The sequence below is a fragment of the Ranitomeya variabilis genome, chromosome 4, assembly GCF_051348905.1.
Source record: "Ranitomeya variabilis isolate aRanVar5 chromosome 4, aRanVar5.hap1, whole genome shotgun sequence".
In the NCBI taxonomy this organism is placed as follows: domain Eukaryota; kingdom Metazoa; phylum Chordata; class Amphibia; order Anura; family Dendrobatidae; genus Ranitomeya; species Ranitomeya variabilis.
In genome coordinates, this window is record NC_135235.1 from 86,950,641 (window position 1) to 86,973,980 (window position 23,340).

At 43.9% G+C, this 23,340-nt stretch overlaps 1 protein-coding gene across 2 annotated transcripts in view; it reads left to right on the top strand.

Moving 5' to 3' along the window:
* The window catches only part of PCDH15 (protocadherin related 15), a 2,374,726-nt gene that overhangs the window by 1,679,353 nt on the left and 672,033 nt on the right, over positions 1–23,340 (top strand). For both annotated transcript variants that reach the window (XM_077258870.1, XM_077258871.1), the window contains one exon: positions 21,225–21,449. In XM_077258870.1, the coding sequence (XP_077114985.1) occupies positions 21,225–21,449 (225 nt within the window). The remainder of the gene's footprint in view (positions 1–21,224; positions 21,450–23,340) is intronic.

Genomic DNA, 23,340 nt, shown 5'->3' on the forward strand with positions numbered 1-23,340 from the left:
GAGGGTTCGGTGACCCCTCCTCAAGGGGGGGGGTACTGTTGTGAACCCCGCTCTTGGGCTCCCTCCGGTGGTTGTAAGTGGCATTTTTGCGAGTTCTGCTCTTGGGCTCCCTCCGGTGGTTTTAAGTGGTACTGCTGCTCCTTGGATTTAGTAGTCAGCAGCTGCTTCCACTGATTGTCTTTCTGGCTCGACTATTTAGCCTGGTTCTATCCTTCAGCCTGTGCCAGTTGTCAATGGTTCCTGGTTGGATTCACATCTCTGCTTGGATTTCCCTGATATTCTGACCAGTTCAGCAAAGATAAGTCCTTGCTTTGTTCTTTTGCAGTCCACTTGTTGTGGACTTAATCTTTCTGCACTTTCTATGTTTTTTCTAGTCCAGCTTGTCAGTATGGATTTATTCAGGTAAGCTGGAAGCTCTGGGAAGCAGATTTACCCTCCACACCTTTAATCAGGTGTGGAGATTTTTGTAAACTCTGTGGTGGATTTTTCTAATTTTTAATATTGACCGCACAGTATTCTTTCCTGTTCTATTTATCTAGTTAGACTGGCCTCCTTTGCTACATCCTGGTTTCATTCTGCGTATGTCATTTCCCTTTCCACTCACAGTCAATATTTGTGGGGGGCTGTCCTATCCTTTGGGGATTTTCTCTGAGGCAAGATAGCTTTCCTGTTTCTATCTTTAGGGGTAGTTAGTCCTCCGGCTGTGACGAGGTGTCTAGGGAGTGACAGGAACATCCCACGGCTACTTCTAGTGTTTTGTTAAGCTCAGGAACTGCGGTCAGTACAGGTACCACCTCCTCAGAGCACATCCCATGTTGCTCCTAAACCACCAGCTCATAACAGAAACCCCCCACAAGTGACCCCATTTTGGAAACTAGACTCCCCATGGAACTTATCTAGATGTGTGGTGAGAACTTTGAATGCCCAAGTGCTTCACAGAGAGAACTTTGAATGCCCAAGTGCTTCACAGAAGTTTATAATGCAGAGTCGTGAAAATAAAAAATATTTTTTTTTCCACAAAAAAGATTTTTAGCCCCCAAGTTTTTATTTTCACAAGGGTAACAAGTGAAATTGGACCCCATAAGTTGTCCAATTTATCCCGAGTACGCTAATGCCCCATATGTGGGGGTATACCACTGTTTGGGCACACGGTAGAGCTCAGAAGGATGGGAGCACCATTTGACTTTCTTAGCGCAAAATTGGCTGTCATGTTTGGAGACCCCCTGATGTACCTAAACAGTGGAAACCCCCCAATTCTAACCCCAACCCTAACCCCAACACACCCCTAACCCTAATCTCAACCCGATCCATAATCCTAATCACAACCCTAACAATAATCACAACCCTAACCCCAAAACAGCCCTAATCTCAACCCTAACCATAACCCTAATCAAAACCCTAAATCCAACACACCCCTAATCCTAATCTCAACCCTAACCTCAAACCTAACCCTAATCCCAATACACCCCTAACCCTAATCCCAACCCTAACCTTAACCCTAATCCCAACCCTAACCTTAACCCTAATCCCAACCCTAACCCTAATCCCAACCCTAATCCCAAACGTAACCCTAATCCCAACCCTAATCCCAAATGTAACCCTAATACCAACCCTAATCCAAACCCTAACCCTAATCCCAACTCTAACCCTAACTTTAGCCCCAACCCTAACCCTAACTTTAGCCCCAACCCTAACCCTAATTTTAGCCCCAACCCAAGCCCTAACCCTAAATTTAGCCGTAACCCTAACCCTAAATTTAGCCTCAACCCTAACCCTAAATTTAGCCCCAACCCTAACCCTAAATTTAACCCTAACCCTAGCCCTAACTTTAGCCCCAACCCTAACCCTAGCCCTAAGGCTACTTTCACACTTGCGTCGTGTGGCATCCGTCGCAATCCATTGTTTTGGACAAAAAACGGATCCAGCAAATGTGCCCACAGGATGCCTTTTTTGCCCATAGACTTGTATTGCCGATGGATGGCCACACGTCGCGTCCATCGTGCACTGGATCCATTGTGTTTTGGCAGACCGTCGTCACAAAAAAGTTCAATGTAACCTTTTTTGTGTACGTCGCGTCCACCATTTCCGCGCATGCGTGGCCGTAACTCTGCCCCCTCCTCCCCAGAACATAGACTGGGCAGCGGATGCGTTGAAAAACTGCATCCACTGCCCGCGTTGTGCACAATTTTCACAACGTGCGTCGGTGCGTCGGGCCGACGCATTGCGACGGCCCCGTACCGACGCAAGTTACTACTGCTACTTTCACACTAGCATCGTACTCGGCCCGTCGCAGTGTGTCGGCCGACGTACCGATGCTAGCGTTGTAAGCGCCGCACAACGGGTGCAGCGGATGCTGTTTTTCAACGCATCCGCTGCCCCATTGTGAGGTGCGGGGAGGCGGGGGCGGCGTTCCGGCCGTCGCACAAAAAATGTTACATGTAGCGTTTTTTGTGCCGATGGTCCGCCAAAGCACGACGCATTCGTCGCACGACGGATGCGACGTGTGGCAATCCGTCGCAATGTGTCGCTAATGCAAGTCAATGGAGAAAAAACGCATCCTGCAAGCACTTTTGCAGGATGCGTTTTTTCTCCAAAACGGCGCATTGCGACGGAAGCCAAAAAACGCTAGTGTGAAAGTAGCCTAACCCTAGCCCTAACCCTAACCCTAGCCCTAAATTTAGCCCCAACCCTAACCCTAAATTTAGCCCCAACCCTAACCCTAACCCTAGCCCTATCCCTAACCCGAACCCTAACCCTAATTTTAGCCCCAACTCGTCTCTCCTGCCGGCCGGCAGATGGCAGCAGGTGGCGGGCGCACTGCGCATTGGGCCCGCCATTTTCTTTCTCGAGGAAGAAGCCGGCCGGCAGGAGGAGACGCAGGAGGACCCAGGGACACCGGTAAGTATGATAGGGTCCCCGAATCCCCCTATTTCTCTGTCCTTTGATGTGCGATCACATCAGAGGACAGAGAATTACAGATCGCTTTTTTTTTTTTTTTTTTGCGGATGCCGGTAAACAGTTAATTACCGGCGATCGCAAAACAGGGATCGGCCGACCCCGATCATGTTCTTTGTGGTCTTGGCTACCCACGGCAGCCGAGACCCCAAAGATCTTCCGGGGCCGGGCAGCGGGCACACTGCGCATGCGCCCGCCATTTTTTCCCCGGAAAAAGATGGCGGCGCCCATCGGGAGCCACGAGGAGCACCGGGGGAGATATGTGAGTATTGGGGGGCTATCGGGGGCCATCGGGGACCCTATTTCTCTGTCCTCCGATGTGCGATCACATCGGAGGACAGAGAAATTAAATGGCAAATCCCTTTTTTTTTTTTTTTTTTTGCGACCGCCAGTAAACGGTTAATTACCGGCGATCGCAACTCGGGGGTCGGTAAAAAAACCCCGAATCATGTTCTCTGGGGTCTCGGCTACCCTCGGCAACCGAGACCCCAGAGAAAATTAGACTCTGGGGGGCGCTATTCACTTTTTCCACAGCGCCGTTAATTAACGGCGCTGTGGTTTAAGTACCCTTAGCGGTCGCCGTTAATAGGCGTATCGGCGGTCGTTAAGGGGTTAAAAAAAGATATCTGGACACTAAAGGTATCAGTGAAAGGGAAATGCTGGAGGGGTAATTGAGAGTGGGGAAACGAATGCAGGAGGAGGCAGAAATAGAACCCTATTTCAACAGGAGACGATGGTTAGTGTGTCGATAGGTGATGATAAAGCGGGAAAATGATAAAGGGTTAGCGCAAGTTAAATGCCGCTGTCAGAGATTGACAGGAGCATTTAACTAGTTAACAGCCGCAGGTGGATCTGTATATTTGAGCTGACATGTGCCCAGAAAAGAATAGAAAACTATTACTCTCGATGTTGGAAAGGGGTTAAACTGTGCCAAATAGTGATAATCGAGTATACTCGTTGCTCGGGTTTTCCCGAGCACGCTCGGGTGATCTCTGAGTATTTGTAAGTGCTCGGAGATTTAGTTTTCGTTGCCTCAACTGCATGATTTACAGATGATAGACAGCTTGAATACATGTGAGGATTCCCTAGCAACTAGGCAACCCCCATATGTGCTCAGGCTGGCTAGCAGCTGTAAATCATGCAACTGCATCAACAAAAACTAAATCTCCGAGCAGTTAGAAATACTCGGAGACCACCCGAGCGTGCTCGGGAAAACCCGAGCAATGAGTACACTTGCTCATCACTACTTTTAACCCTTCCTCCCTTTGTGGCTTCTTTGCTCTTTGAAGTAAGCAGATCGTTTAGCGATTGGTTAGCATTTGCGGGTGCTACACTAATACCTTGGACAGGAGCTTATTTAACCTCTTGGATGCCATGACCAATAATTATTATGGAACCTAAGTGGTTTTACAGAGAAGGTGGATATTCATTATTAGTCCATCAATGCCCCTCCAATTCGATGTTTAAGTTTAGTTAAGAACGATATAAAAAATGGAAAGAAAGATAAACCACTGTGAAACAAAATCCTAATTGTTATAACCGGAGCCATTATAGTAACCAGCACAATAAAATAAATGTTACTTCTCCCACACATTGAGCACTGCATAAATACCCCTGAAAACCAATGGCAAAATAGCTGTCCAAGAACCCTCAAAAGAAATAGAAGTTTTCCATTCAGTTTTTAGTGTCTCAAAATGATGCCAATAAAAATCAGAACTTATCCCATAAAAACAAGCTTTCATGATGCTTTGTCAACACACACAAAAAAATTATTGGTCATCTAATTAGGTTTACAGAAAACTAATTAATGTGTAGAAAAATGTGAGAAAAATTATTATCATTGTAAAAAATATATAATTTCCCTTTCATTCAACCTTCCTTCTTTTAATAAAAATGATCTAAGTTCACACATTTATTTAATAGTTCCTTTTGTCTGTCACCTTTCAAGAACAGACAAATGGCATTCAGGCCGAAAATGTATCCGTTGCATAACTGATACAAAAGAAAAACAAACAGTTCCCCATTGACAGTTAAAGTAGTGAAAACACACAAAAATCTGTTTAATTATTAAAGAAAAAAATAAGCATTTTCACATATGGTTGTGTTTAAAAAAAAAAATCTGTTATTTTGTGCTGAATCAAACATATAATGGAGCTCCTGTGTAACGGCCTGAGCTTGACTATGTAGAGATGCTTCAGTTACTGTTCAGTGCATACTGTTTATATTGATCCCACAGATGGAGGATGGAAAGATATGTGAATATTATCTACTAATTTTGGCTGGTTGGGTTGTGGCATCACTCTTTCCTATCTGCTCCCTTTACCTAAGTAGCGAAGGAATGGACTGTAGCACATTACCTTTGAGCTCATTCCAATAAATCACACCAGTGTTGTACAACAAGCTCAGTATCTGGACATATAAATAGAGATGAGCGGTGTTCGAGTCGAACTGTTCGCCAATTTCAAATTCGAGCTGTTTTGGGCGGTGTTCGAATCGTTCGACGAACCCGAACAATTTGCTTAAAATTCGGCTGTTCGAGTTTCTGTTCGATAACTGTCCATTCACCAAAAGCCTAGCTTGATTTGCACATTAAATCTGTTTATCATTGCTAATGGACTGTTTCAGTGTATAGTGGGCGGGGGGGCGGGGGATAGATCTGTGCTGAAATAACGCCGATCTTTTTTTTTTCTTTCCCGCATTTACAGAGGGGCGGTGCAGTCTCTCAGCCTATCAGCAGTGCACACACAACCAGCAATGTGCATGTGATGCACACAAGCAAGGGCATGTGTCATTGGCTGTGTATGTCACATGTCCTTGCCCTATAGGAACCAGCCATTTGCCCCATTGCCACCATTTCCTCACTGCTGCAGCTTAGTGTTGGACGGCACCGCTGCTGTTGTGGGTGCTATACAGACTAAGAGTGTTTTTTTGCCTCGAATTGTCAGAGAGATAGGTTTAGGGAGTCGAGAGGAGTCGAGACTAGTTGTAATATCAGCCCTTTTTAGGGTAGGTTACAGCAGTTCATAGCACTGTTTGCCAGGCAGGTCTGAGCCAGTGCTGTGCAAGTGTTTGTCACAGCATTTGGTGTAATCTAGCTCAGCCAATCCTTTTGGGCTAGTAACATTGTCTGATAGTCATCTGAGTAGCCTGCCTGTGAAGCTAGCTACACTGCCTGTGTATCTCAATTTTCACTGCATCTAAACGAGTAAATTATTTTGGGGTTTTGGGCTTAGTAGCAGTGTCTGCACGTCAGCAGAGTAGCCCGCCTGTGAAACTAACTACACCGCCTGTGTATCTCTATTTTCACTGCATCTAATCCAGTTAATAATTTAGGGCCTAGAAGCAGTGTCTACACGTTAGCAGAGTAGCCCGCCTGTGAAACTAACTATTCCGCCTGTGTATCTCAATTTTTACTGCATCTAATCCTGTTATTAGTTTAGGGCCTAGGAGCAGTGTCTGCACGTCAGCAGAGTAGCCAGCCTGTGAAACAAACTATACCGCCTGTGTATCTCAATTTTTACTGCATCTAATCCAGTTATTAGTTTAGGGCCTAGGAGCAGTGTCTGCACATCAGCAGAGTAGCCCGCCTGTGAAACTAACTATACCTCCTGTGTATCTCTATTTTTACTGCATCTAATCCTGTTATTAGTTTAGGGCCTAGGAGCAGTGTCTGCACTGTCCGACGAGCCCTGGTGCAATACGTTATGATGTATAGTCTGGGCCAACAAGCTCAAGAGGTGGGGCAAATCACGCTGCAGGAGTGGTCTCAGATCAGGGACCTATGCACCCTTCTGCACAGTTTTGAAATAGCAACGAAGATGTTTAGTGCTGACGATGCCTTTATCAGCATGACCATTCCAGTGATTTACATGCTGGAGCACATCTTACACAGTGTTCGGAGTCAGGTGGTGGAACAAGAGGAGGAGGAGGAACAGGAGGAGTCGTATGCAGAAGGGATCATATCTCCAAGGTCAAGAAGGTTGGCAGCACCAAGGCGGCTGGCATTGGAGGCTGGGGGAGAGGGATTACCGAGGGCGCATGGTAGCAGCCAAACTGTTGAGGAAGGTGCAGGAGGCAAGGAAGAAGTGGAGGACGAACTGGCGCTGGGCATGGAAGACTCATCAGATGAGGGAGACCTTGATAAAATTTCTGTTGTGCTAGGTTGGGGGGAGAGGGCAGACAAAGAAAGCATGATTCTCACCTCGCCACCACCAAGACAACAAGGACTTGGTCCTCCTGGATGCGCAAGACACATGAGTGTCTTCTTGCTGCACTACCTGCAACATGACCCTCGGATTGTCAGAATCTGAAGTAAAGCCAACTACTGGGTTGCCACACTCTTAGATCCCCGGTACAAAAGCAAATTTGGCAAAATAATTCCTGCCATAGAAAGGGATTCAAGCATGCAGGAGTATCAGCAGAGACTGTTACAGAATCTAACATCTGCTTCTCCACAAAACACCAGTGGTGCACGTAGTCAATCTCTGAGTTCTAACTTGCCAACCGTGGGACTATCGAGTCATCACTCTAACCGTAACAGTAACATCGTATCTGGTGGTAACAGTAATTTTTTCCAATCGTTTCAAGATTTTTTTAGACCATCCTTTGCAAGGCCACAGGAGACAAGAAGTCTGACGCACAGCCAATGCCTAGAGAGGATGGTACAAGAGTATCTCCAAGTTACCATCGATGCCATGACTGTGGAACTGGACCCTTGCTCATTTTGGGCTTCCAATCTTGAAAAATGGCCTGAGCTCGCCACTCACGCCTTGGAGATCTTGTCGTGCCCCGCAGCCAGCGTTCTCTCTGAACGTGTGTTCAGCGCTGCTGGTGGTGTGCTGACAGATAAGCGCACGCGGCTGTCCAGTGACAATGTAGGCAGACTAACGTTCATCAAGATGAACAAATCCTGGATCCGCAAGGACTTTTCTACCCCTGTGTCATCTTGGGGAGACTAAAAGCTTGATGATTTTTGAAAATCACCACCAACCGTTTTAAAAAACTCTGGCAAAATTGATGCAACTTAAGTGGTGTCTGTGGCCGATTTTTTTTTTTAAATTGAGACTCTTTTATTTAGTCCCCTTGCTGAGTTTTACATGACGTTGCCATCATCAATTCCATGTGGGTGGGGTTGTCTGCAGAGTTGTTTACTCATACTATGGCCTGGGATTCAGAGGTCTGCTCCAAAGCTTCAGTGTCTGCTAGTCAGCAGAGTAGCCCAGCCACCCACTGCCTGTTTACCTAAGTACTATTTTTAATGGCATCTGGCCCAGGAAATCCTTTTGGGCCTAGTAGAATATAGTGCTACTCAGCAGCGTAACCCATTCATGAAGCAAGCAACATCGCCTCTTTACCTACTTACTATTTTGTAACGGCATCTAGCCCAGGAAATCCTTTTGGGCCTAGTAGAATTTGGTGCTACTCAGCAGCGTACCCCACCCATGAAGCAAGCTACACCGCCTGTGTAATAATTATAGGGGATAACTCAGGAGACTCTTTGCGTGGAACAAGACAACTACAGGACACAGTTTTATAAGTGGTAAAATCTATATTATAACATGGTGATTCAAACAGGTGCAGAGAGAAACTCAAGTCCACAACACTTGGTGTAAATATTAAATGCAGCTTAGCAGTCTATAGGAAAATTCAGAGGAAAATGCAATCATGCAGAAAGTCTATGAAGCACAGTTATTCTCTAGGATACTTGACACAAATAAGTCCTTGTTTTAGTCCAAACACAGATAGATATGCTTATAAGGCAGTTCAAATAATATCTTAGCTCAACAAGGGAGGCCTGGGTAAAAGTCTCAGGTCTTTGCAGAGCAGCAACAGCTTACATGTCCAGCAAATACAGATGGAAGTGAACACAAGCAGCAGATGAAGGAGGATTACTGGAAACTGGTGTATGCAGCAGGAACTCAGAGCAGAGTAGCAGGATCACCACACAGATTCACAGGAGCAGGTATATAGCCAGGGAGTCAACAGAGTCAGGAGCTGGATGCAAGGCAGAATACTCACAGACTGAAGGCTGGGGTGGAGTTTTATAGCAGGAAGACACAGTGCACATGATACCAAAGATGCCATCTTGGAAAAGGGCAGTAATGCACAAAAGGTAATAAAAAATGTTCAGAGTCCTAAAAGCCTGTTTACCTAAGTACTATTTTGTAACGGCATCTAGCCCAGGAAATCCTTTTGGGCATAGTAGAATTTAGTGCTACTCAGCAGCGTACTCCACCCATGAAGCAAGCTACACCGCCTGTTTACCTAACTAATATTTTGTAACGGCATCTGGCCCAGGAAATCCATTTGGGCCTAGTAGCAATTTCTGCTACTCAGCAGAGTACCCCACCCATGAAGCAAGCTACACCGCCTTCTTTCTTTCTCAATCTAACCCCTCGGCTCTGCGGTGTCCACTCTCCCTCCAGCTCTCTCCTTCTCACAGGTGGACTACCGCATGTTTTCACACTGTGGCGAATCTTTTGGGCCCAGGCATAAGAAGTTGTCGAGGTAATGGATAATTGTGCTGCCTTACAAACATCCATGAAGACACATTCGAGGAAGCAACTAAACGCCTCAAATAGTGAGCAGGAAATGGAGCACCCCATGGGCAAACAGCGATCTATGTAGTATGCTCCTTCACAGAAGCAGCCCAATGGGAGGATACTATTCGGAGGCACAGGTAGTAACCGGAACGTCCCCTCAATGTCTGTTTTGGCCATTAGGGTGCCCCTTACCAACTTCTTGACCTGCCTGATTGCCTCGTCAAAGGAGGTACAGTACATAGTACTGTACTTGGTTCCGCATCGATCTTGTCGTTTACTGACCTGCCCCTTGGATATTACAAATGGTGGATAGTGTTGAGCATTCCGATACCGCAAGTATCGGGTATCGGCCGATACTTGCGGGTATCGGAATTCCGATACTGAGATCCGATACTTTTGTGGTATCGGGAATCGGTATCGGGATTAATATCAATGTGTAACATAAAGAATTAAAATAAAAAATAGGGATATACTCACCTCTCCGGCAGCTCCTGGACTTTACCGGAGCTCTTGAAATACCTTAGAAGACGTCACTGCTTTGTGATTGGTCGCGTAGCGGTCACGCGACCGCTACGCGACCAATCAGAAGCTGCGGACGTCTTCTAAGGTATTTCAAGCGCTTGAAAGACCTTAGGTGACGTCACTGCTTTGTGATTGGTCGCGTAGTGGTCACGCGACCGCTACGGACCAATCAGAGCGCAGTGACCTCATTTAAGGCCCTTCAAGCGTGCATTCTTAGGTACAACTGCTCCCGGTTACGGCGGTAAAGTCCAGGCTGCGTCAGAGAGGTGAGTATATCCCTATTTTTTATTTTAATTCTTTCTTTTACACATTGAAATGGATCCCAGGGCCTGAAGGAGAGTTTCCTCTCCTTCAGACCCTGGGAACCATACAGGATACCGTCCGATACTTGGTGTCCCATTGACTTGTATTGGTATCGGGTATCGGTATCGGATTAGATCCGATACTTTGCCGGTATCGGCCGATACTTTCTGATACCGATACTTTCAAGTATCGGACGGTATCGCTCAACACTAATGGTGGATTATTCTGAATGTATTGGGTTCATTTTTTGGCACAACTCCCAACGGAGGTACCACTATGTCTTCTAAGGAAAGTGTTCTGAATGGACCCGCTGCCATTCTACCTAAAGATATTTCTTTTTTTCTTTTTTTTGTCAAGATGTCTGGGTGTTGGTAGAGTGAGTTTAGATTTTTACTCCAGCCTTTCTTGATTTTAGAAGGGCATGACATGCCTATATCTGTGTCTCCTCCTCCTTTTACTCCTCCACCTCTTTTCTTTTCGCATGACTATATGTAGTTGTGACTTTTCCATGTGTTTGTTGTGTCTTCTGAGCAGTTTGTCAGCTTTTGGACACCTTTTAAGGTGTTTTCTATGTGTTTTCCAAGTGTTTGTATGTGTTTGTGTTTGCCTGCCATTGGTTTCAATGGGGTTCTATGGTGTTCATCGAACGTTTCGATGAACAGTTTGTCGAACACGTCCCTGTTCGACGAACCGAACCGAACCTGAACAATAGGGAGGTGGCTCATCTCTACATATAAACTGAAAAAGAAACAACATATGTATTTGGCCACTGTGCTCAATGTACTGCACTAATGTAATTTACTGAAAAAAGGTCTTTTTGTATAGCACAAACCATCATAACTTAGTTGAAAGGACCCAAATTAACATTACAAACATGGAATTGCCCCTGCCAGAGGAATCAATAGAGAATAGCCCCTGCCATAGTCATCAATAAATAATATTTTCTCCCTGCCCATACTCTGTAGTATTTAAGCCTCATTCACACTTCAGTTCACAGTGAGTCTATTGTGCTCACATGTCTGATATTTATAGTGTCGAACCAAACTTGCCATTAAAAGTCTGTGGATCAGTTAAAAAAAATTGGTCAGCACTTGGATGCCATCTGATTGATAGAAGAAGGTAGAGAAACTATTTTTTTTCTCATTAGGCCACATTCCTATCTTCAGTATTTGGTCAGTATTTTACATGAGTATTTGTTCGCCAAAACCAGGAGTGGAACAATCAGAAGAAATAAAAACACGTCACCACTTCCTAGTTTTGGCTTAAAAATACTCATGTAAAATACTGGCCATTGATAGTGTGAACATAGGCTCAGTGAAAAAACTAATAACACTGTGAACAAACTATAATGACACGCTGATGAAAATCTGATAAACATCTCTCTAATTAAACGTGGTCTGCTTTTCTCATAAGTGAAAAAAACTCACTTCTGAATGAGGCATTAAGCAATGAGCACACACCATCCAGTTAAAGCCCCTTAAAATGGTCAGGCACAGATAGTTACATAGAACACCCCAGTGATACAATTATTAGTCGATCTCGGCACAGCAAAATATTTTTCTTAAACACAAGGGATAATTCCTTTAAGGCATCTGTATGGGATGCAACTCTTTTTCATGGGACCACCTCTTTAAGGCCGGGGTCACACTGGAATACGGATGAGTGCTATGTGAGAAAACATCGCATAGCACTCAGACCAGTGTTAATTTATGGGGCAGCTCACATATGTGATTATTTTCTCATGCTGAATCGGCATGTGAGAACAATTACAGCATACTTGGCTCACTCGCACCCATATAAGTCTATGGGTGCGAGTGACACAACAGACATCACTCGGATATCATACGAGTGCGATGCGATATAAGACGACGTCGGCAATGGAGGAAATAGAGAAATGACTTTCTCCGCCTTGTCTGCAGCTGTGCTCCAATTCTCTCTGTGCGAGAGGCTCGGAACACAGAAGCATGAGCAGGAGCAGAGGGTCATTAGCAAATTGCATCGGATGCCATACAGCAGTGCAACCCTGGCCTAAGGCTTCTTTCACACTTCCGTCTTTTTAATTCCATCACAATGCGTCGTTTTGGGAAAAAAACTCATCCTGCAAATGTGCCCGCAGGATGTGTTTTTTTCCCATAGACTTGTATTGCAGACGGATTGCGACGTATGGCCATACGTCGCGTCCATCGTGCACTGGATGCTTCGTGTTTTGGCAGAACGTCGTCAAGCGAATGTTTTTTCGTACGTCGCATCCTGCACTTTGGAGTGCGCATGCCTGGGCAGAGATCTCTAGCTCCTCCCCGGGACTTTAGAATGGGCAGCGGATGTGTTGAAAAACTGCATCCGCTGCCCACGTTGTGCCGAATTTTAACAACGTCCGTCGGTACGTCGCGCCGACGCTTTATGACGGACCCGTACCGACGGAAGTGTGAAAGAAGCCTTGGACATATGTCTGCATTCCATTATGTGTCATTTTACAAAAATGGAATAAAAGAGCTCTGAATGCTGGACATAATGAAACGCACACACAAGTTCTATGCCTCCAGTTGTCATTGTAGCTTTCCTCAGACTGCACAGATTGCTTTGTCCACAGAAAGGAAATTCAAAGTGCTTTGGAATTGCAAAAATAGTGCAAATCCACATTTTTTTTTATTTCGCATATTAACTGTATGGTAAACTGACCTGACAATATGATTAATCTGATCAGTACAAGATTACAGATAATAAACCTATATAGTTTAATATTTATTTAAGTGGTGAAGAAAATTCCCAAATTTGTATGAAAAACTTGTATGAATTTCACCTTGTTAGAATGCATTTTAAGACTATTATTGTAAACTAGATGGAGGCCCGATGCTATTGCATCGGGAGGGTGGTAATGTCACAATGGGCGCAGGCTTTGCAGCATTGAGAATCTCTCCCCCCATGTGCTCACCCACCTATCCACTCTCTCTTCCCCCATGTGCTGACTTCTCCCGTCTGTGCTCTCTTCTTTGACCTGTCTACCTCATGTGCTGTCCCCCTTGTCTGCTGTCTCTCTCCTTCCTGTGCTGTGTTCTCCCCTCATGTGCTGTTCCATTTGATCTGTCTCCCCCCTGTGCTCTGTCTCTCTCACCCCTGTGCACTTTCTCTCTCCCCCATCTGCTGTCTTCTCCTCTCATGTCATCTCTTCTTTGACCTGTGTACCCCATGTGCTCTCCCCTTGTCTGCTCTCTCTCTCCACCACTGTGCTGTCTTCTTCCCTCATGTGTTCTCTCGCTTGAGCTGTTTCCCCCTGTGTGTCCTCTTTCCTATGTGCACTCATCCCTCCCCCTGTGTTAAAATGAAAGCATGAACAGACACAATTTTTAAAATTAACTTGCATTCGTGAGAAAACCACTTTAATGTGACCAGCTTCCTCTGCGTGTAGACACATCGTGCATCTGCCGCTGGGATTAGCTGAATGATTCACTGCGCCAGCATGGAATTTGTGCAAGTGCAGTAAATCAGACCGCCGCCATCTTTGTGCAGACTGATAGTGGCAGTCACATAAGAACTGTGCATGAGCTCCTCCTGTACAAAGCTGGAGGCAGTCAGTGAATCACTCGGCTGATCGTGGTGGCGGCGTGCTCACAACAGTGTTCTGCTGGTGGTACTGCTCAAAAGTCTGCGTGTGATGTATACAGTGTGTGTGTGGTGTGTATGGCATATACAGAGTGTGTGTGAGTGTCTGTGGTACGTACAGCGTATACAGTGTGTGTGTGTGGTGCGTACAGATATACAGTGTGTGTTTGTGTATGTGTGTGGTGCGTACGGTGTATACAGTGTGTGTATGTGTGTGTGTGTGTGTGGTGCGACTGGTGGTACCATGCAAGAGGCTGGTACCAACAGCAGTTTCCATATTGAGACACCCATCACTTGGGTGTCCCAATATGGCGGTCGGTGAACTTCCGCCGCTTGGAATTCTGGGATCCGGACAGAACAGGATATGAAGACATTACAAGGTAAATATATATTAGACAAGAATGTTCAAGTTCATCAACTGCAACAGAGATATTGAAAAAAACTCTAAAAAAAAGCAAAAAATAACATAAAAAAACAAAGCTGCTTAACTTTTCTCACAATTTTACTTTCACCTATCTATAGCCACTAACCTTTAAGTAAATAAAAGAAATATACAGTATATACCACAAATACCCCTTTAGGACTGTTTCAGTCCTCAGTTATTATATTCATGGTCTCTTGTAATACAGATTACTATTTTTCCATTTTTTGGTACAAAATAAATGTATCAGATCCTTCTCTCTCTTTTGACAGCGGTTTACTTTAAGCACTGATGTTCTACTTGGTTTCTCTTAGGATAGTTTTGTTCTTCATAGATTAGCATTTTACTTTGTTTCTAATATTGTAAATATTCATAAGAATATTGAGCAGCTTTTGTTTTGCATTCACCGTAATGACAATGATGGCGGCCTTTGCTTGTGTGTACCATAGTAATGTAAATAAGGCAGGCTTAGATTGTAATCACTATGCAATGTCATAGAGCTATCCCAATGACAAGATAAAGAAGTCTATTGTTTATCTTTGTTTGTTTTGGCATTATTTTTTCTATGATTTGTAACCCAATGTTTTCAAATTCATAAATGCAGCCACTTCAACAGTTGCAGTTGCAGAGTGAGTGTCCACGACCTGGCTTGGGCTGCATGGTGCCCACCAATACCTATGCCTATCCCAGCTATATGTGCATTCATGGATGCACATTCAGCTAAAATATATTGCATCGCAGAGATCAACCAGCTTCCTATGCTGCCATACACGTCGTAGGTCAAACAGTGGACACTGACGTCAGCATGTCCCTTATGGGAGTACACATGGCAGATACGCCAAAACCAGCTGCCGGCTTCTGCACTGGCTATGGAAGTGGTTATTGCACATCGTGGGAGCATGGGAATGTTAAAATAATTATTTGTTTCATTTTTAAATGTGTTGAAGAATGGAGGACATTATTATTGTAATGGCACTAGATGGAAAAAAATTATACCAGTAAGGGACCCAAGATGAGGGACATTATACCAGGAATGGGAAAATGATTATATGATGAGGTCAAGGCTGGTGACATTATTAAATAAAGGGGCTAGGATGGAGACATTATTATAGTAAGAGTGCAGAATGGAAAACATTATTACAGGAAGAGGCAGAGATGTAGCTAGGGTTTTGGTTCGGGGGGGGGGGCGAAGCTTCTGAGTGGCCCCTAACCAGGTAACCTTGATTACAACTGGGTGACGCACCCTAATAGTGGAGGAGAACCTCAGCAGAAGGCCACGCTGTTACTGAAGATAATCTTTCTCTATATAAGATATTACCGCCATATGGTCAGTGGTAGATACCAGCCCAGCAGAATGAATAAGAGATCACACAGCACCGTTACAGATAATGTCTTACCTCTGACGTTCTTTCTGATGTAATCATTCACTTTTCCCATCTTTTCCATCTGGCCAAGACCGACATGACAACTTCTTCCAGCCAGGACTCAGCTGCAGAGAATACAACAAAGACACATTTCATGTCTCATATTTTCAGCACGTCACCATCTATTCCCAACCTGCACAAACTCCTAATCCTACTGGTACTCCAATGCTGCTGCCATATGTGTCCCTATTACTGCCCCTGCTGTGTAGTTCTCTGTGCCCTCTAAACTCTAAAGCAATCCTCTAGAATGTAGTAATGATGGGCGCAAGTGCCCTAGAAAACAGTGCCCACATTTTGCCCCCTAGAAAGTAATAGTGCACTGTGTGCCCCTTTGATAGTCACAGTAGCCTGATTTCCCCTATAACAATAAGTTCTCACTTAACATTCAATAATGTCCCGAGTCTCCCCCTGTACAGCTCCCCTATACACAGTATGATGCTCTCTTATACATAACATGATGCCTCCTCACTGTAATGTATCTCCACACAGTACTACACTGACCCCTTAGTAGCCCTGAAACTGCTTGATGGCCCCAACACTGTGTGATGGCCGTTTCACTGTAATCCCCACAGTGTATGATGGCCCCCTATATAGCCTTCATATAGTATAATGCACGAAATAGTCCTCAATATAGTGTAATGCACTTCTCATAGGCTTGCATAGTATAATGCACTCCCAATAGGCCTGTATAGTATAATGCACTCTCCATAGGCCTGTATAGTATAATGCACTCCCCATAGGCCTGTATAGTATAATGCACTCCCCATAGGCCTGTATAGTATAATGCACTCCCCGTAGGCAGCCAGTATATATAATTCAGCCCCATAGGCAGCCAGTACAGTAAAATGCACCCCCATTAGGCAGCCTGTATAGTATAATGCACCCCCATTAGGCAGCCAGTACAGTATAATGCACTCCCATTAGGCAGACGGTATAGTATAATGCACCTCTATTAGGCACCCAGTACACTATAATGCACCCCCATTAGGCAGCCTGTATAGTATAATGCACCTCCATTAGGCACCCAGTACAGTATAATGCACCCCCATTAGGCAGACGGTATAGTATAATGCACCTCCATTAGGCAGCGAGTACAGTATAATGCACCCCCATTAGGCAGATGGTATAGTATAATGCACCTCCATTAGGCAGCGAGTACAGTATAATGCACCTCCATTAGGCAGCCAAAACAGTATAATGCACCCCCATTAGGCAGCCAGTACAGTATAATGCACCCCCATTAGTCAGCCAGTACAGTTTAATGCACCCCCATAGGCAGCCAGTACAGTATAATGCACCCCCATTAGGCCACCAGAACAGTATAATGCACCCACATTAGGAAGCCAGAACAGTATAATGCACCCCCATTAGGCAGCCAGTACAGTATAATGCACCTCCATTAGGCAGCCAGTACAGTATAATGCACCCCCATTTGGCAGTCAGTACAGTACAATGCACCCCTTTAGGCAACCAGTACAGTATAATGCACCCCTTTAGGCAGCCAGTATAGTATAATGTACCCCCATTAGGCAACCAGTACAGTATAATGCAGCCCCATTAGGCAGCCAGTACAATATAATGTACCCCATTAGGCAGCCTGCATAGTATAATACACCCCCATTCGGCAGCCAGTCCAGTATAATGCACCCCCATTGGTTAGCTAATACAGTATAATGCACCCCCATTAGGCAGCCAATACAGTATAATGCACCCCCATTAGGCAATCAGTACAGTATATGCACCCCAATTAGGCAGTCAGTACAGTATAACGCACCCCCATAGGCAGCCAGTACAGTATAATGCACTCCCATTAGGCAGCCTGTATAGTATAATGCACCTCTATTAGGCAGCTTGCATAGTATAATGCACCCCCATTGGCAGCCAGCACAGTATAATGCACCCCCATTAGGCAACCAGTACAGTATAATACAGCCCCATTAGGCAGCCAGTACAGTATAATGCACCCCCATTAGGCAGACAGTACAGTATAATGCACCCCCATTAGGCAGCCAGTACAGTTTAATGCACCCCCATAGGCAGCCAGTACAGTATAATGCCCCCCATTAGGCAGCCAGAACAGTATAATGCACCCCCATTAGGCAGCCAGTACAGTATAATGCCCCCCATTAGGCAGCCAGAACAGTATAATGCACCCCCATTAGGCAGCCAGTACAGTATAATGCACCCCCATTTGGCAGTCAGTACAGTACAATGCACCCCTTTAGGCAACCAGTACAGTATAATGCACCCCATTAGGCAGCCAGTATAGTATAATGTACCCCCATTAGGCAACCAGTACAGTATAATGCAGCCCCATTAGGCAGCCAGTACAATATAATGCACCCCATTAGGCAGCCTGCATGGTATAATACACCCCCATTCGGCAGCCAGTCCAGTATAATGCACCCCCATTGGTTACCAATACAGTATAATGCACCCCCATTAGGCAGCCAATACAGTATAATGCACCCCCATTAGGCAATCAGTACAGTATATGCACCCCAATTAGGCAGTCAGTACAGTATAATGCACCCCCATAGGCAGCCAGTACAGTATAATGCACCCCCATTAGGCAGCCTGTATAGTATAATGCACCCCTATTAGGCAGCTTGCATAGTATAATGCACCCCCATTGGCAGCCAGCACAGTATAATGCACCCTCATTAGGCAGCCAGTACAGTATAATGCACCCCCATTAGGCAGCCAGTACAGTATAATGCACCCCAATAAGGAAGTCTGTATGGTATAATGCACCTCATAGGCAGCCAGTACAGTATAATACACCCCCATTAGGCAGCCTGTATAGTATAATGCACCCCCATTGGGCAGCCAGTACAATATAATGCACCCCCATTACGCTGCCAGTATAGTATAATATATATTCCTAGGACTTTATGGGAGTAAATCCCTTCAGCTTAAAGAATTTATCAAAAACTATGTGATTTTTTCGCTATTTGTCTGACTTTAATAATCTAATTGAAAGGTTTTTTTATGTCTTATTTCCATTTATGATTCATTTGATATTGTTAAAAGATCATCATCAGAGGCATGGGCTGCTGTCGCTAACACAGCTTCCTTTACAGACTTGAAACAAAGCATCACAGCTTTTGTTATTGCCATCCGGTTTCAGTAGCGTTGATGCAGAAGTGACCACAGCTTCACTTAAGCCACCTGTATCTTTAGTCCATACTGCATCTGACACTGCCACCTCATTCACTGAAAGGGTGTATTATGTGGATGGTTTTAGAAGGAGTGGGAGTGACAACAGAGTTGCTTCATTGTTTCTATCACCACACTGAAATGAATCATCACCAGGGGTTGGTGCTGCTGACTATGCCTTGTTTCAGTTAGCTAGGTGGTGAGGACAGAAGCTGTGAGATCTGAATATGAAGGCATTGTTTGTGAAGCTGCATTTAATTCTTCTCATGAGTCCATTTGTATTCTGCCTCCACCCACCTACCCAGCCTGAATAACAGCTGCAGCTTGTACTGAGCAGGGTGAGATTTCAGAAGCAGGGATGAGAGACACTGAGGAAATGCCAGTCAGGCTTAGTGGGCAGAAATTTATCCACAGCAGGAAGGAGCAATACTAAAGCGCTTGTGTAAAACAGGTAGAAATGCTGGCGCTGCTACCACATCTATACAGCACTAAATCTGGAAACACGATGGGGCAAAAAGTTACAGCAGGCTACGAAATGAGGTGGCACTCAGGCCAAGTAGGGACAGAGTGTAAAATGCAAAAAAAATGAGCGTCACTCACACTAGTATGTGAATTGTCAGCACTTTATTTAGTTGTTACACGAGAAGAAGAAACACAAGAAATGAATAAGCACTGGAAGAAGCATAGTTTACGCAAAACAGCTGTTGCTTATTAATTCCCTGTCACTGCTCCTCATATAACGACCCCATAAAGTGCTGACAAGTCACATGCTCCATTTTTCACACTGATATTTTCAAACACTGAAGAGCTCTCAAGCGTAGTTTGGAGGAGATTAAATTTAAACTTATCGAAATTATTATTCAGTCATGCATGGACTTTTAATGGAAATACACCTGCATCATTACGTACTGTGCACCAGATCAGTAGCATTTAATATTGTATGCCATTTGTATTGGGAAAACTAGTCACAGATCTGTTTTAAATGGGGTTTAGCTCAATTACCAGACACAGACTCTGGGCAAGATTGGTAGTGTTTCTAGAAAAGTAAACTTTATTTGTCTAACAGAAATAGCAAGGGTATGTAGGAAAAAAATCACTGATTAATAAATTGTGCAGTAGAGAATGAGTGATATATAAAAATAAACTTTTAATCTATTTCTTTAAAATATTCTTTGAGGCCAACAAAAAATGGAGCCCTTCTGGCTTAAAGTGCTAAAAAAAGTGCAGAAACAGATCATACAATCACTTAGACAGAGTTTTTTTGAGATCATTGACGTTACTTCCCTTAACGGGTATCAATACTGGCAACTCCTTTTAAATAAAAGTGCTGCACACTGTCAGTGGTCTGATGATGGTATAGGGGGCAGCTATTACTGCTCCCTATAAATGCAGTCTATGCCATGCTATACCAGCAACACTATGACAATTATGTCTTCCCCTGTCCAATGGTGAGAGTTATTAATACATAATATTGGAATCAGAGCGCTCTCACCATGTCTGTGACTTCTAGGGGTTGTATAATCCCATGCGACAGATATCTTTGGTGTGGGTCCAATGCTCAGCCTGTCAGGTCCAGGATAAGACATTGGTGCGCCGCCTGCTCTCGACGCGTTTCCTCCAATGTATGTTCATCAGGAGGGTCTTATATGATAAGAGGGGTCACCATCACCTCTGTGGCACTTTGTCAGCGCTGTTTTATTTATATAAAAAAACTCTAAGTGATTGTACGGTTTGCTTCTGCACTGTTTTTAGCACTTTAAGTCCAAAAGGGCTCCGTTTTTTGTTGGTCTCAAAGAATATTTTAAAGAAATAGATTAAAAGTTAATTTTTATTTTTCCAAGAAAAAAAAGTGCAAATGCATTTTTTTTCACAAAGATATTTGCCTTTACCCCAGGAAATTCTTCTATAGAAATGCTTGCAGTAATGTTAACTGTAATGGCAGTGCAGTCACCAGTACAATAACTAGGCTTTCTTTCTTTGCAATGATGAAGTTAATGCAACAGTTAAAGATCAATTCTAATCAAGTTGAGAGATTGCAGACGGCACAGTTGCTGTGAATGTGACAGAAATCTCAGATAAATATCTGCTGAACTGTTTATATTTTCTCCTGATCAATGCATTAAAATGACCCATAACAAAAAGCAAAACAACTGTAAGCGTTCAATTCTATTTTAGAGACTTCTCTTGAAACTCAATACATATATTTTCTCTGGTTCAATTATTCTTGCCCTTCAACCTGCTTTATTCACCAGCTTTGTCTGCTTTGATTTTAATATTGATCTGTTTATTGTGTTTCAGGCAAAGGATGCTGATCTCGGTGCTAACGTTACTTATCGGATAAGAACCCCGGAAGTTTTGCAGCTTTTTCAAATAAACTCGTCATCTGGAGAGATATCTCTTCTAAAACCACTCGATTATGAATCATTCACCGGCAAGGAGGCTGTATATGTGTTTCTTGTGGAGGCTTTTGATGCCATGGGTAGCATGCCTCCTGGAATTGCTACTGTAACAGTGAGAGTAAAGGTAAGGAAATTGAAAAACAAATATCTGCCTGCCTGCCTGTCTATCTGATAACATTTCACATTTTAGGAAATCATTTTGCATTTACTAGAATAGAAACAAATATTGCTCCTATTGTAGAACACATAGCTCCACTATTTCCCATAAACTACCTCATTTACTAATAGGAGCAATTAATAGCTTCTCATTATAGAAAATATCTGACATCTAGTCTACGACCTTATGCACACAATCCATAATTGATGGCCCATACTGTAGCATTAGATGTCTTGGATTTCATACTGGGCATATAGAGATTTTTCACAGAAATTTATATGGAATTAATAATTAACACAAAATATAGCATGTCCCATTGCTTGTTGTATTACAGTCGTATTACCTGTGCAAACAATGCTACTGGGGAAATGAAATTTTGTTCAGAGGTACATTTGTGTCTTTTCTTATTTTCTTTCTTGGCTCAACTTAGCCTGAGATGACTAGCTTTGAATTAAAAAAAAATCTTTATTTTTGGATACTCTTTCTGGAGATGTGTATGCTATATTTGCATTTTTGGGCACACAGTGGTTGTGATGTGGATTGCAGCCTGTCTAAGGTTTTGCCAGCATTATATGATAATGTATTGAATTTGTATTGTGAGATATTACTAAGAAGTTTTCCTTCTTAATAATATCTCACAATACCTACAGCCATTCTAAAAACATCTACATAAATGACGTGTCAGCACTAGTGTTGAGCATTCTGATACTGCAAATATCGGGTATCGGCCGATATTCGCAGTATCGGAATTCCGATACCGAGTTCCGATATTTTTGTGATATCGGAAATCGGAATCGGAAGTTCCCAGTGTATGGTTCCCAGGGTCTGGAGGAGAGGAGACTCTCCTTCAGGCCCTGGGATCCATATTCATGTAAAAAATAAAGAATAAAAATAAAAAGTATGGATATACTCACCCCTCCGGCGGACCCTGGACCTTAGCGGTGTAACCGGCAGCCTCCGTTCCTAAGAATGCACTGAGTGTACAGGACTTGCGATGATGTCGCAGTCTTGTGATTGGTCGCGTGACCGCTCACGTGACTGAGACGCCATCGAAGGTCCTTCACTCACTGCATTCTTAGGAACGGAGGCTGCCGGTTACACCGCTAAGGTCCAGGGTCCGCCGGAGGGGTGAGTATATCCATATTTTTTATTTTTATTCTTTATTTTTTACATGAATATGGATCCCAGGGCCTGAAGGAGAGTTTCCTCTCCTTCAGACCCTGGGAACCATCCAGGATACCTTCCGATATTTCTGTCCCATTGACTTGTATTGGTATCGCGTATCGGTATCGGCAATATCCGATATTTTTTGGATGTCGGCCAATCCAATCCGATACTGATACTTTTGAATATCGGAAGGTATCGCTCAACACTAGTCAGCACACCACAATTAATCAATACATGAACTTCAATATTGTTGTGAACATTAAAAATGTAAGATACTTAGTCAGCGTTTTTTTGATTAAAGAGCGCAAAAGAAATTCAACCATGTCAAGGTGTGCCCTTTAACATGGTTGGCCCCTAAACACTAAAGGTCCTACCTCTCCATGTGTCAAACCAGCCTCATCTGAATAGGCAGTGAAATGGAAATCAAAGCATGAGAAATCCAGCTCAATGAACTTGTGAACAAACTCCATCTTTAATCACAAAGAGGTGCTCAGCAGAGGATAAAACAATATCAGTGTTGACAGTTACATGATATGCAAAATCGACGCATTTCAGGTAACTACAACCCTTAATCATGAAGGACCCCCAGGAAGAAGCTACATTGCGAAACGCGCGTCGGGGTTTTTCTGCCCACTGCAATCCATCTCCCAGCAGGTATTTACACATGACAATTTTGTTGCTATATTATATT